General features: G+C 37.0%; 2 protein-coding genes across 3 annotated transcripts in view; one reads left to right on the top strand and one right to left on the bottom strand.

Moving 5' to 3' along the window:
• LOC129240240 (complexin) overlaps positions 1 to 15,264 on the bottom strand; it is a 118,925-nt gene that overhangs the window by 70,962 nt on the left and 32,699 nt on the right. The gene's annotated exons all lie outside the window — the stretch shown is intronic.
• On the top strand, positions 11,385 to 14,266 carry LOC129240233 (uncharacterized). Its single transcript, XM_054875905.1, has 2 exons — positions 11,385 to 13,080; positions 13,175 to 14,266. Exons 1-2 carry the CDS (start codon positions 12,096 to 12,098, stop codon positions 14,098 to 14,100), a joined length of 1,911 nt encoding a protein of 636 aa, XP_054731880.1. The 5' UTR covers positions 11,385 to 12,095; the 3' UTR covers positions 14,101 to 14,266.

The following is a 15,264-nucleotide window of genomic DNA, read 5'->3' as shown; positions in this document are numbered from 1 at the left end:
AATTAGTTGATATTATATTTTTTTTTAGATAAGAACCGTGAGGTTTAGATAAGCGAGTAGGCACTGATAAATTTATTTATTTAAAAAACTCAATACTAGAGTCTCTCAAATAAAGGCAACAGTTAATAAGCGTCTTCGATTCGCTACTTCTCTGCTCGCTATCTCTGCGCTTTGCTCTCTTGCCGAAAAATTTGCATGTGAAAGCAACAACAGAGTTATCGAGCAAAACTCGCCGCTAGCGAGTACGGTTATACCTCACAAAATTCGTTCCGATCTCTGCACTTCTCGGTCTTGAACTCTGAAATCTAAGCTACGACGAGGTGTCCTCAGTATATAAGTAGAAATGCCAGAAGACACCTATCTCGTGGGATATGCGGACGATATAGCGGTGATCATTTCAGCGTGACATACCGAGGACGCCCGGAGGAAGCCGAACCAAGTCATCTTAAGAACCCAATTGAGGACCATGGCCCAGAGGACAGGCTTGAGGACCATGGCTCGCCAAACGTAAGACTGAAGAAATCCTGATGACATGAGGCCATATGCCAAAGCAGAGGGAAAGAAGGTTGATCATACCCACCACAAACGTAATCCTCCTGTACGGCAGCGAAATATGGGGAGATGCGCTAAGCTGAACAACCAAGCGCAAAGCACTGGAGGCTGTACAACGAACAGCGACACTCAGAGTTGCTTCAGTCTACCGCACTGTTTCATGGGACAGCAGTTTTTGTGATCAACGAGGAGATATTTATCGACCTCATGGCCCAGGAATGAGTGAATGCGTAGGATTCTAGGGGAAAAGACGCCACCACTAACGCCGCGGAACGGAGATGGTAAATCATATAGCAGCAGCAAAGCCGATGGGTCCACTGAGTTAAGAGGCAGATGAGAGGCGAAGCTGATTCCTACAATAGGTAATTGGACGCAAAAGAACTTCAGGAAAGTGCAGTATTTCAAAACGATAAGTCGAGGTCGTCCTACGGAAAAAAGAGAGACCTCGACACAGTGCAACAAAGCGAAGCCTCACAGACAGATGCACAAAAATACGAGCGCCTATAGCATGAAAGCTGGATACAAATACGGTGGACCCAGATGCGGGTGAATAGAAGCGGTCCATTCATGCCGTTCTGATCTCGCCCGAAAAGAAAGAAGTCCCAGGAAAAGGAAATTAGTCCCTTTGCACTACAGGAGAAGTATTCTGAAGAGTACGCCCAGTTTTTGGTCTGCCAGTTATTTTTATATCCTCACGAATTTTGCGACCATTTTCGTAATAAGTTTGAATAATTTGAAATAGTAGTTCTATCGGAATGGATAGCACTTTATAGTACGCATAAGCACTAGCCAGGAAACGGAAATAAGCGCCAAAAAGTAGGCACCAAAAAAACTCCAAAAAATGTTGGACTAAAAAACGCCCCAAACAATCAAGGAAATATAGCGCCAAAAAGTAGGCACCAAATACATATTTCCCACAAGTTTGCACCAACAAACAAGCGCCAAAAAGTAGACAGTGTTATTTCTCACCTGAAATTAGTAACAACAAGGAAAAACTCAGGAAAAATAACCTAAAGTGTATCTAAGATGTATATAAGGTATAGCTCTCTCTCTCCTCTTCCTCTACGTTATATCTTTTTTCTCTCTCGCGGAACGAAAATGCCCAAACCGTTGCATGGCCTGGAAATTTTACTCTCTATTCTCGCTTGTCCATCGACGCCTAAGAAGTTTCACTTCAAAAGGAGCCTTTTATGAATTATTCACTAATTGCATCTAGGCGTCACTCGTTGGAAAGATGCTTTATATATAAATATAAGCTCCTTTTTAGGGCAGAAATACAACCGGAAGCTTGTCATTGCCTGCGAAAAGGGCAATTGAAAAATACTTTTTCTGTCATTTAGTGTTTCATTTTAAGTTCCATTTAACTTTAAGAAAAAACAAAATCTGTGGACACTTTTAATATAAAATAAAATATTTTGAAACGTGTGAATGGAATAAAATTCATGCCTCATTTTACACTAAAACTGGTTCATAGTGGCCCAGAATTTATTTTTCGCTAATATGAACTATTTATTTGGACTGGTATTTTTGAAGAAAAAGAAAAAATAATACTTGCTAAGATGGAGAAAAAATAAGTCATGAACCATTCTAGTGCGAACTGCTAGTATTCTAATTCCCAACTAGTACTTTTTCCTGCAGGGCCCCTACATCAACTTGAATGTGTAACGGGCAGTCAAGTAGAAATCCTGAATAAAATAGAGTGGAGTAGAATAGCTCATAGAATAATGATGATGAGTTATGTTGCATGTTATTCGACTGCCAATTAAGACAGATAGCAGTTGTGGAAAATACGTATTTTTTGCAGCATAAGCCACACTAATCAGGTACAAGGCGCAAATGTGAATGTTAATTGCAATGAAAAGCATTTTTAGTTTTATTTTCAAAGCTCCATTCTTCATAAAATGTAAGCCCAAGCGTGCTTGAATGCAATGATCAGCAGACAAATTTATTACTAGTCAACTTCTACTAAATACATAGTTGTATGGATATATAAGTACGTCCTGCTTTCTGCGTCTATCTCCGTCAAATTTAATGTAGTTTGCTAATGATGGAGTAGCCTCTTTCACACTGCAGCCATAAATGTGTTTAGTTTTCCACGCACCGCATTTCTATACAACCCCATTTAAAAAAGTAGCAGATATTTTTCATTCAACTGATTCAGCCTTTAATGCACATCTCATGTACTCATTCAGCTTTATATGTATATCTGTATGTATGTATGTGTACAACACCTCACGCATTTCATTGTAAGCTATTTGAACTTACAGTTCTCGCCACCACTACCACCTACAAGTTTTGGTTATTTTGAATAGCTCCAATTCGGCATGAAAGAATTTGTAAGGGTAGGCATATTTTCATAATCCATTTAAAATTTTCTTATTTTCCTGCTGTTGGTCGATGAAATGAATTAAAATTTTATTTGTTTAGGAGTACATTTGAGTTTACCTTAATTTACAGTGAAACACAAAAACTATATTCAAGCTCAGTGCACTGATATCGAGGTTTTATAAAAGAAATTTTAATTTTTCTAAAATTGTTAATATTTGTAGCTAAATAGGGTTAATATTTCACAACAAATTGAAAAAAAAATTATTTTCTATAAGTCAAAATGTTCATAAAAAATGAATATATTTTTTTATGCAAATAAATTTTATTTTATTATATATAATTTTATTACTTTTTATATTCACATATTAATTCCTTTTTATTATATATTTTTTTCAGTATTTTTTGCATTTAAATATTTTTTCTTTGTTATACATTTTTTTATATTTAAATTTTTTTATATAAAGTTTTATTACTTTTCATGCTCACATATTTAGTTTTTTATTATATTATATATTTTTTCATTATTTTTTGCATTTAAATATTTTTTCTTTATTATAAATTTTTTTATATTTAAATTTTTTTTTATATAAATTTTTATTACTTTTCATATTCACATATTTATTTTTTTATTATATATTTTTTCTTTACTTGGTGCATTTAAATATTTTTTGTTTATTTTACATTTTTTTATATATTTTTATATTTACATTTTTTTATATAAAGTTTTATTTCTTTTCATATTCACATATTTATTTTTTTATTATATATTTTTTCATTATTTTTTGCATTTAATTATTTTTTGTTTATTTTACATTTTTTTATATTTTTTTATATTGACATTTTTTTATGTAAAGTTTTATTACTTTCATATTCACATATTTATTTTTTAATTATATATTTTTTTCAGTATTTTTTGCATTTAAATATTTTTTCTTTGTTATACATTTTTTTATATTTACATTCTTTTTATATAAAGTTTTATTACTTTTTATACTTTCATATTTTTTTATTACATACATTTTTCTTATTTTTTATACTTATCGTCGCATATTTTAAAAGGTGCATACAAATATAATCAACGAGAAAAAATCCAACAAAAAAATCTACAATCCCCTGAAAATTCCTCTCACGCCTGCATCAGCCTTGTTGGTGAGAATGAAGAGCTGAGAAAAAAGAGAATAGAAGCGCTGAGAAACTCAATCATCCAACAATTGACTGTAGTAATAAATAGAGTATTGGTGAGCTGGCTGCTTTTAAAGCTGACGATAATGGACATTGAGAAAAGAGTAACGGCTGTTCAAAGCAGATTTTCAAATGTTTGGGCTCTTCGCAATGAACTATCCTCTGCTCAGTCTCCAGGGTATTACATTTAAAAAAATTTTTTTTTATAATAAAACTCGTTTGTTCTCATAGCTTCTTTTTGTCCGTACCATTACTACCGTACGATAGTTCCTTTACTCATTTACACTGTTGGTTTATTCTAATTTTACTTATCGCGGAGCCGTTCTGCGACATAGAGCCGGAAGTGGCCAATAAGGTCTTGAAAACTGGGTTAATATGATGCTCCAAAGGGAAGGAAGTCATGAAGTCGTGTTTTGTAAATAAATGTACCAAAAAAAATTTTTTTTGTTATTTTTTTTTTATTTTTTAATTTATTAATTTATTTTATTACTCATATTTTTTATTTTATTTTATTATAATTATTATTTTTGTGAAAAAAGAAATTTATTAATTTATTTCATTATCCTCTTCTACAGGCATTTGAAGGCTATACACCGTCGATAGTCCCAATTTCTCTCACCAAATTCTCTCACCATATGAATTTTTTGGTTTTTAGATAGTCATGAGGTTTTTAGAATCAAAAATTTTCACTTAAACCTTGAGTTCTACAATATGTCTACATGTGAACCTAATTACGAGCGCTGTTAGTTTAGTTTGGAAAGACAGTTGCGAGCGAGCTTCTCTTTGTCTTTTGCGCTTTAGTTAAAATACCACCTTGATCAAAAAGTTCCCAGAAAAACGGCCAGGTGATGCTCTGAGTCAACTGCTTTGAGTTCAGTTTTTTCTTGTTTTGTTTTTGTTAGGCTGCCATTTACTAGTGGCATAAATGCTTTAGAAGAGATCGTGAGTCCATCGAGGATGACGAAAGAAAACTGATGAAAAAAGTTGATAAATAACCGCAAATTAACCATCAGATAGCTGGCAGAGAACTACAACATTGGTTATGGATCTATTCCGCACATTTTATTTAAAGCTTTGGGCTTCTGCCGCGTTACTGGAAAGTTGGTTCCAAAGGAACAGAGTTCTATGCTAAACAGGGACCACGTTGATATCGCCAAAGCCATGATTTCCAAGGCTCAATCTGACCGAACATTCATCAAACGCATCATTACTACAACGAGGTGTGGGTTTATATGATAAGTACGACAAGCACTACAGTCATAAGGCGAGTAAGTGGAGAGCTACGAACGAACGAAGACCAAAAAAATCATGTCGCTTTCAATCAAAAAAAAAGTTAAGAATTTTTATGGATTACAGCGGTATTCTACAGCACGAATTTTTGCCAGAATGTCACACAGTTAGTAAGGACTATTATTTGGGTGTTATGACACGTTTACGTGAAGCAATTCAGGAATTCGCCAAAAAAAGAAATTATTTGTAGGATTGAATTCTTGGATTTTGCTCACTGGTAACGCACGGTCGCGTAGTGCCGTCATTATTCGTGAATTTTTAACCTCTGAACTAAACGAATACCATCCAACAGTAGTCGAAGCCATCGAATTCACCTGATTCATATCTGCGACTTTTTTCTGTTTAATTCAAGCAAAAACCCACTACGGTGAACGCATTTTAACAACCGAAAAAAGTAATGGAAAAATCGAAGACGGCTCTAATGGCCTCGACGAAAATAGAGGTCCAAAAATGATTCAAGAGCTGGATCAAACGCTGGCGAAAGTACATTGCAGTTGATGTGGAGTACGCGCGATGGGAATAATATCACTTTTGAGGAATAAACTTTTATTTTGAATATTCTGAATATATGCCGGGAACTTTTTGATCAAGATGTAAATAATTTTCAATTATTTGATTCTAGAGCGATTCTGACACTTATGCTTTGGTTAGTAATTATATATGTATGTAGTAGAGTTGATTAAAAGCAAGAATTCAAAATTCTTCAAAATAATCAACCTATGCCATAGCATTCAAAAGAAAGAATAGAAAAATACTGTAAAGTTATGCACACACATTAGACGGAAGGCCTCGATACTATTGATTTATATTACAATTAGCTTATAAGATTTACTCTTTAGGTCAATTTTATAAATAAAAAAAAAAAAAATCAAACCGAAAATACTGCGCCCGGCTTATCAATAGTTCATCTACCTAAACACAAATTTTTGATGTTTGACTACAAAAAAACAAAAAACAAATTATAAAATATAAAATAGTGCTCTCCATGTAAATAATTCAAATCAAAACAAAAACTGATCTTGACCGATATTTTGCTGCCACTCACTGTTGCCTTGTATTTGAAGCTAACCCGCCTATAGATAAAGACGCTTGTACTCGCGCTGCGATTGCGGAAAATGCTTCGCTCCACTAAGAGTGATGAGCCCTGATAACTAACAGCCATCGCGTTAACATTTGAATTAATAATTCATAAAAATATAATATTGGCAATGACACATAAATATGTAAAAATAATTGTAAATACTGATTAACAATGTTTTTTGTACGTGGAAGTGTATGTATGTGAGAGTATAAAATGATTGTGCGGCTTAGGGTTTATCATACCAATGTGAAATATTTGTTGTAATACTGTCTACTGATATGATTGCAAGCAAAATAAAATGAGCCATAAATCATGAACTATCAATTGGTATAAAAATGTAATTGAGGGGGGAAAAATGAATGTCAAAGTCTATTAGTTAAAATCAGTTTTCGATGTACATTCATGTTTACAAAGCGTTGAATGTCTCAGCTTCCGGAAACTTTATTAGTGTGAGTAGTAAATATTTGAAGTAGGGCGTAAAACGTTAACATATCTTGGCCGCAAAGTGACAATGGACGAGTCTTACAAAATACGAATGAATTCAAGCAGCTCGGAGGCCATATGCGTCACTTATAAAACTCTTCCAAGCAAAACTCTTGAACACACCTTCCAAGCTGGCACTGTGCAAGATAGTAGCTCGACCTATTCGAGTCGAAATATGAATACTTAGAGAAAAAGACAGGAGAGAATATAAGATAAACCTTCGAAGAAGGCAACCGCAAGAAATACTCAGGGAGTAAACTTGTTTCAGCGCTTTCAGATTGAAAGGCATCTCCGATCTAAAAATAGAAGCTAACAATGGACATTTAAAGATCTCAGAATACTTTCGATTTACTCCAATTCTTCATAGGGTTGATACATTATTACCCAAACCTATTCTCTTCAGAAACTTTCAAGTTCTTATTAATGAACGTACCTGTACGGCCTGGAAAAATAATTCTATCAACTTCAAACCTGGCTGCCAGATACGGTTCACTGATGGGAACAATTTAAACGATGAAAAAGGGCGTAAATCAATGAACATAAATTAAAAAAATCAGGTCCAATGGGTTTTTACCCAACAATGGAACAACTGGAGGATATAATCTGGGACGAATTTGTTGTATGTTACCTCAAAGTGCAACGAATCAGATGGGCTAGGCAAAGATATGAGAATGGACAGTTCAAGAGCCTAAAGAAAAGTGAAAAGTACTAGAGATGTGGGCCTACACCAACAAAGCAAGATAAGTACTAAGACAGAAATGGATTTATAAAGCGAAAGACGATTTAGAGCAAATAAAACTCAAAAATTTGGAAAGAGTAAGCAACCAAACGAATCGAGCAGCATCATGGAGGCGTACTGTTCAGCAGGTCAAAGCTCACCAGAAGTTGTAGCACCAAAACAGGATTTACTTTTATTTTTATTTTATTTATTTTCCAGCTATTATTATTATCTATACAATAAATACACAAAATTTGTAGCCGCTAGAGTCTTGTAGTATGTTTCTGATAGGTTATGGGAAATAAGATGATGTTAAGCGCTACTGCAAGCTCCTTCAGGATAGAAAATAACCTCTTTGAGCCGTTCGATACGAAACTAGGCTTCAGGTAAGCTGATTCTCTAGGCTCTGACATTTTCAACCTCTCACTGGAACAAATCTTTCGCGCTAAGCCACAGTGGCACTATCTTCCTCAAGAGCACTATGCCACTACTAGCATATGCCGACGTAATCGACATTATCGGTGAAACTAACCTCGCTCTATGTTCGACATACATGTGGGTCTTGTGGTGAATGAAGGCAAAACAACGTACCTACTGCCAATACACAAATAGCCTTGGCTTCTTGGAAAATATGTCAATGTTGACAACCAGAAATTCGATGCTGTAAGGGACTTTGTTTACCTTGGGACCAGCATCAACAATAAAAGTGATGCCAGCCTGAAGATCAAGTGGAGAACTCAGTAGGTAATTGAGAAGAAGAACTATCTCTTTCTCTCTCTCTCTATCTCTCTTTCCCTCCCTCTCTGATTCTCCCTCTCTCTCTCCCCCTCTTTCTCTCTCTCTCAATCTCTCTCTCTCTCTCACTCTTTCGAAGGACGGGTTTGACTTGTGCTATATTGTGCAGAAATATAGACGATATCAACACTAGATGAGAAAGGTTGGGGAACTTTTGGGCGATAGATTTTTGGTATATTTGGTTTCCTCCACGTTGGTCAGGAGTATCGTGAACGGTGGAACAGCGAGCTGTATGCTATTTATGTAGAGACATGGACATAGTTAAGTGTCGAAATATAGAGCGGCTGGCTTAGTCATGTCACCCGTATGAGAGATGATGCTGCAGCAAGACGAATATACGTTATAGTACTCCTAAGATTCATGTCCCAGCATGTGCGGACGATGTCTAGGCGCTAACATCGGATAAGTCCCTAAGAAGGCTTGCCTGAAACAGCAGATAGTTCTGGATAAAATCAACGACTGATGAACGAGAAAAGGCCTTTCCGTCAATCCATACAAAACTACTTTAGTCTTTTTCACGAGGAAACGGAAATTGACTGGACTAAACCTTTCAGAACTGAAAGGTGTGACCCTCAGTCTCTCTGTTTAATATCTAGGAAGGATCTTGGATAAGAAACTGCCTTGGAAGACACATAATTCGCTGAAGGTGAATTGTGCACTAAGGATGCCGTAGAGCCTTTGGCAAAACCTGGGCTCTAAAACCTGCTGTGGTCCTGTGACTATGCCCAGCACTAATTTGACCAAGCTGATATGCTTATGCCACTGTGATTTGGTGGCGACGGCCTATGGTTAAGTCCACCCTTCGAGAACTATACAGACTGTGAAGAAGTTTATGTTTATGCACTACGGGTGCTATGAGCACAACCTCCGGCTATGGCCTAAATGCTACGCTGGATTTACTCCCCGTGGGTCTGAAGATACAACGGAAAGCAATAGAAGCAATGTGTAGGCTCCATGAATATGGTTTCTGGCATAAAGATGGAACTTCGGGACACAGAGAAATCTTTAAGAAGTTATCTGAGCAGTATCCACTGTTTTTGGCACCCAAGGACGTCCTTACACCCATAGTTGCATTTGGAAGGAAATTTGATGCCAAATGTGCGTGACCAAAGGAGTAAGTAATCCAGAGTGCATTCAAAGAGGTTTGGTGGATATTTTCTCTACCGATGGGTCCAAGAATGAAATAGGTTCTGGAGCCGGGTGGTACTTAAGCGATAGTAATAAGTACAGGAGGAATGGCAACTGTTTTCCAAACGGAAATTTCTGCCATTCTAAAAGTAGCAGAGTGGATAATTGAGAGCAAATGAAGCGGAAAGTAGATTGGAGTCTTTAGTGACAGTCAGGCTGCACTAAATGCTCTGTAGAACGGAAATTAAATCTCGAAGATTGTTCGAGAATGTAAGAAGAAGCTTTATTCTGTTGCAAAATAAAATACGCTTGTACTTATGTATTTATATAGGTTCCAGCACACCGCGGCGTTCAAGGGAATGAAATTGCCGATGAATTGGTCAACTGGGGATCAGCGGTTGCCCCACAGGGACTAGAGCCAATAATCGGAATCAGTTGCGCAGGAATTATGAAGTGGATCAGCGATTATGTATGCAATTTTTATAAAGAGCGAAGGTCCGGTCTAGAAATCTGCAGAACTGTAAAGTTTTTTGGGACAAGTCCGAACAGAAAAGTGTCAGATTTTTTCTAAAACTTGGAAGAAAAGACGTTCGCTTGACGGTTGGTATTATTACAGGATACAACTCATGAGCTCAGCATATTACCACCATTGCAGTCATTGGGGATCCGATTTGCCTGTCTTGCTTAGAGGAGGTGGATAGCACTGAGGATTTTCTATGTGAATGTCCCGCCTTTGCTAGAGCAAGGCTATGAATTTTCTGTTCCGATGTCATGAGGATGGATAATATTTGTAGTAACCAAAGTATCAAGAAAATCCTCACAGGAGTGACTACCTCTGCCTCTCTCTCTATTCTATCTTATCTCTTTCTCTCTCTTACTCTTCTCTTATCTTTCTCTCTCTTTCTCTCTGTTATTTTTCTTTCCTCCTTGACTGTCTAGCTTTCACTTCACAGAGCTTGAGGCCTTTTAACCTGAATGGTTTACGAGTCACCAAATCTCTCTGTGCTTCTTAGCTGGACTTTTCAAACTTCCATTCAATTTCACCTCCAAGAAGAAGACGAGGAAGGAGAAGGCCTTGTTTTTGTTGGAATGACCAAATGCTGTATGACCTGTCAGTGGTTAGGATTTTTTATTAGCAAAATTTGGTATATGTAATTAAATCTTTTTCATTTTATTAAACCTCAGAGTTTATAGTTGCCATTTGATATGAAATTCTAAGATATTATAGCAAAACCCATAGCTGGAAATGTTGCGTATGCCTTTGCCTTTAATTTGAGCTATAGAAGGGAAAAAACCATTTTATAGTTTTTGCTTTATGGGCAAAAATTTTAAAAATGTTGCCCAATTTTTTTTTTTTTTTTTTTTTTTTTTTTTTTTTTTTTGCTGTACTCTGTTATTGTAAACAAATTTCAAATTCACTTCGAATAAGCAAAGTTAATTTTTCAACTGTTTATCAGCCGTTGACATGATTTGATTTTCATTCTAAAAATCTTTGCCAAAGAAATATTTCTGACTCAACTTGGTTTACTTATTTTATGGCGATGATTTAATTTATTATATGTTAATTTTAAGTATACAAACCGAAATCTGTATCAACTAAAGGCGTGACCTGCGACAACCTGGCGTTATCACCGCGATTACAAATCGGTTGGCTTTTGCTAGCAGTGAAATACGCGTAGCCTAATCTCCGCGACACTGCTAGAGCGGCTTGAATGCTACCTCAGGTTTCCCATACAAAGTATTGCTCTCGAATATATAACTTATGATTATCAGATAGCATTTCTATTCTTGTATTTGTTTTGGTTGATTAAATTAATAAGCGCTGGCGCATAGACGAAAACAAATCACATCAGTCACTGAAGCGAAAGAAATGCTGAGCTTTGCTCAGTGCCATTTGAGCCACAGCAAAATCGTGACAAGTTCCACGAATATTTATTTCCAGCATAACACACAAGAAATAGTTAATGCAGTAGACGCAAAGGAAATACGAAAAAAAAACAAATTAAGTGTAAAAGTCTGCGACGCGGAAGTGGCAACCTCGCTATATTGCCCCGGCGCTGCCTAAGTTGCATGCGCGGCTTCCATACGCCCTGTGCTTGGTTTGAGTTGTATATTAGCGGTGCTGCGACGCCTTAGTCTCCATAAGGGCGCCGTACAGGCGACGAGGCCACAAAAATTCATGCTTTGGCGCTGCTTAACAAAAAGCAAATGAAAAGTGTTTCACGGAATATTTCATTAGTTTTACAAAAAACCTCTGTGGGCAAAGACAAAAGCGCTGCATACGCGACGGTCGATACGTATTTGGTGTGATTTTTTTAGTTACTTGCCATACGACCAGCTGGTTGTGGTCACGAGAGCGACACGAAATTAAATTTGTTGATTGCTGCTGCAGCAAAGTAAATGAAAAGTATTTTAATTTAAAAGTTCGACGAAATAACTGAAGAAAAAGTGTTTACTTGCGGGTGTGCATTACAGCGCTGCGCGTGCCACATCCTACCGAAAGGCACAGCTTGCAGTTTGTTACGTGTGAGTGCAAAAATGTCAGCAATGCATTGTCAGGCACTTTTTGTGCTGTTCGCTTTGCGCACTTCCTTTATGGTGCAGGCTACGCCCGCGCCATTACCCATCGCTACCGTACCGTCCGCAACAGTGGCCACCACCACCACCAATGCTGCGCCCAATGTGAATGTAGAGACGGAAGTGCTGCGCCTCTCTTATGAGCTCGAGCGTTGGCTGGATACTGAAAAGCGTCCTTGCCAAGACTTCTACGGCTATGTTTGTGGCAAAACAGTGAATAGCACAAAGGAGCAGGTTGAAGAGCGCTTGCAGCGCGAACAGCAAAAGTTTGATAAATTCCTTAGTGCCAATAACAACGATGAACTGCTCGATGCCGAGCTGAAGCTCAAGCAATTCTATGACTCTTGCAAGAATGCGCGCTCGGTGGATGAGCTGAAGGGCTCTTTTATGTATCGCCAGAGTGGCGGTTGGCCAGCGATCGATAATTCCGCAGCTATGTTGCGTCGACGTCGCGCCATGACTTGGATGGAGGTGGTGAGCGCATTTCACGAGGCCGGCGTGAATTATTTTTTCACCCAAAATGTTGAAATTAAATCGAATAAGCGCATAGTTTACATGCAAATCGAGGATGCGTTGCGTTTCACGTTGCACAAATTCGAGCAATTGGTGGGCGAAGTGTTGAAAGAGTATGGCGTAGATGTGGATCGTGGTTGGCTGATCGCTTTGGAGATACTGAATTTTGAACGCAACCGACGTGAGATTTTAAAAGACGATTTGAAAGAGGATGACATGGAGTACAATTACGCTGAGTTCAAGGCCTCCTCTTTTGGCACAACGCTGCAGATCGACTGGGATGGGTATTTCAAGAGCGCGCTTGGCAAAACGCTGAAGCCGAGCGACACGGTGGTGGTGCGCAAGAAAACCAAATTGGTAAAAGTATTCGAGTTTCTGCAGCAAACTACCATGACGCGTTTGCTTAACTGGATTTGGATCAACTACTTGATGGGTGAGTGTGTCACTAGCAGCTAAAGTTGGCTGTGTGAAGTAATAATTTTGTCTGTTTTTGCCTTTTTTTCTTTTCCCGTTTCATCTCTTTGCAGACAAAAGAAGCGCTGATTGCCAGCAACTTGGGCAGCAATTCTTTGAGCCCGTCTATCATCACATTGTCGAGCATGCCTTCCTCGATAAAGTGCAAATGGCGCAGTTGTACTCCAACATCGGTCACGCGTACGACGAACAACTACCGCCCACCGCTTGGATCGACGAAATGTCACAGCAAAATTCACATCTCTTCCTCGGCCGCGTCATGCACATCACATTGAATGGGGACGACAACTTGGACGCCGATTATGCGAAATTACAAATTACCAATCGCAACTTCTATCGCAACCTCGAGAAAGTGCAACGTATGCTCGCGCAGCTAAGCAAGAATCAGCGCCCGGTTACGCGTGTGGGCAGCGCCTCCATGGTCGACACCACACAGATCGCCACCAACTTTATGCGTATTTTTGTCGCCGTCAGCGCGCTAATGCAGCAGCAAAATCTGACTACACCACTTAATCATATGTTGGTGGGCGAACGCTTTGCTGAGCATATGATTGCGGGCGGCAGCACCACACAAACGCCGGGCGCCTGGCGCAGCATGGAGTCGGAACGTGATTTTGCAACACTGCGCCAATGCGTGCAACAGCAGGCTGGCGTTGCCGAGTTACCCTACAATTTGAATGAGTTATTGGTGCGGTTGTTGGCTCAGCAATTGGCGCTGCAAACGTACGAGCAGTGGCTGCAGCGCAACGAACGTTTGGTGCGTCGCTTGGATAGTCTGTTGGCCGCAGGTCGTTTGCAATTGTCAATGCTGAAATTGTACTACATAGGGTCGGTGCTGACCGATTGCCGGCAGCTCGAGAGTGGCGAGCAGAAGCAGCTGTTGAAGGGATATTTGCGCAATTCGGTGAAATTTCGACAGGCATTCCGGTGTCGCGCCACGGATGATTTATATATGCGCAATACATGCAAAGTCAACTGAGCGAGGGGTGGCAGAGGAGGGCGCATATGAGGAGCGGGACGATTTTTGTCGTCAACTCAGCAAATACAAAGCAATTTAAGATGCTAAGCTTACTCATATGAGTATAAGAAATAATTGTAGTGGTTTACTTTTGGGTTTTGTGGCAATAATAAAATTTGATAAATAAAAAAAAAAAAAAAAAAATAATTCATTAAAAAGAATTTAAACTTTTTATTGGCTAGTAGCTGAAAATTTATTACTATTTTATTTCTTTCTCAGTTAGTGACTGAAAATTTATTTTTATTTTATTTTTTTAATGGTTGAATCGGTTAATGGTTAAAAGTTTATTCAAAAAGGTTAGCTAAAAAGTAGAATTCTTCAAACTATTCCATTTTGAGCTTTTAATTATTGTATTTTATTTATACAAATTGGACATTCCTTTGTAAACCGCGCGCTTTTATAATAGACTTGTCGAAAAATTTTCATCTAAATTTTTTTAATTTTTCGAGTTAAGTTTGTTTTTGTTATTTTTTTTAATACTGTTTATTGTTTAATCAAAACTATATAAATCAAGCTTGAAAGGTTTAAACAGAATTTAGGAAAATATATACATTTTTGGAAGGAAAATCCAATAATTTTTTTGGAATTTTTTAAAGGAAAATTCAATACATTTTTTTCCGAATTAATAACTTTTTTCGATTTATACTTTTTATGTATTTTTTTTTAATATTGTTTACTGTTTAACTAAAACCATATAAATCAGTGTTTCAATATGTAAACAAAATTTAGAAATATTCAAGAAATTTTCATCTAATATTTGCATTTTTTTTCGAGTTAAATTTTTTTTGTTAAATTTTTTTAATATTGAATATTATTTTATTTTATAACCGTATACATCAAACTTTCAAGCTTTAAACAGAATTTAGGATAATTCAATAAATTTTTTAATTTTTGAAAGAAAAATTCAATAAATTTTCAATAAGATTTATAATTTTTTTCGAGTTAAAATTTTTTTTGTTATAGTTTTTTTAATAATGTTTATTTGCTTAACCAAAACTATATAAATAAAACTTTAAACGGAGCTCAGAAGCATTGAAGAAATTTCCATCACAGCTAAAATTTTTTTGTTAGTTTTTTTTTTTTTTTTGAATATTATTTATTGTTTAAACAAAATCATATAAATCA

The sequence above is a fragment of the Anastrepha obliqua genome, chromosome 1, assembly GCF_027943255.1.
Source record: "Anastrepha obliqua isolate idAnaObli1 chromosome 1, idAnaObli1_1.0, whole genome shotgun sequence".
Classification (NCBI taxonomy): Eukaryota; Metazoa; Arthropoda; class Insecta; order Diptera; family Tephritidae; genus Anastrepha; species Anastrepha obliqua.
This window is presented reverse-complemented; position numbering and strand designations above follow the sequence as displayed.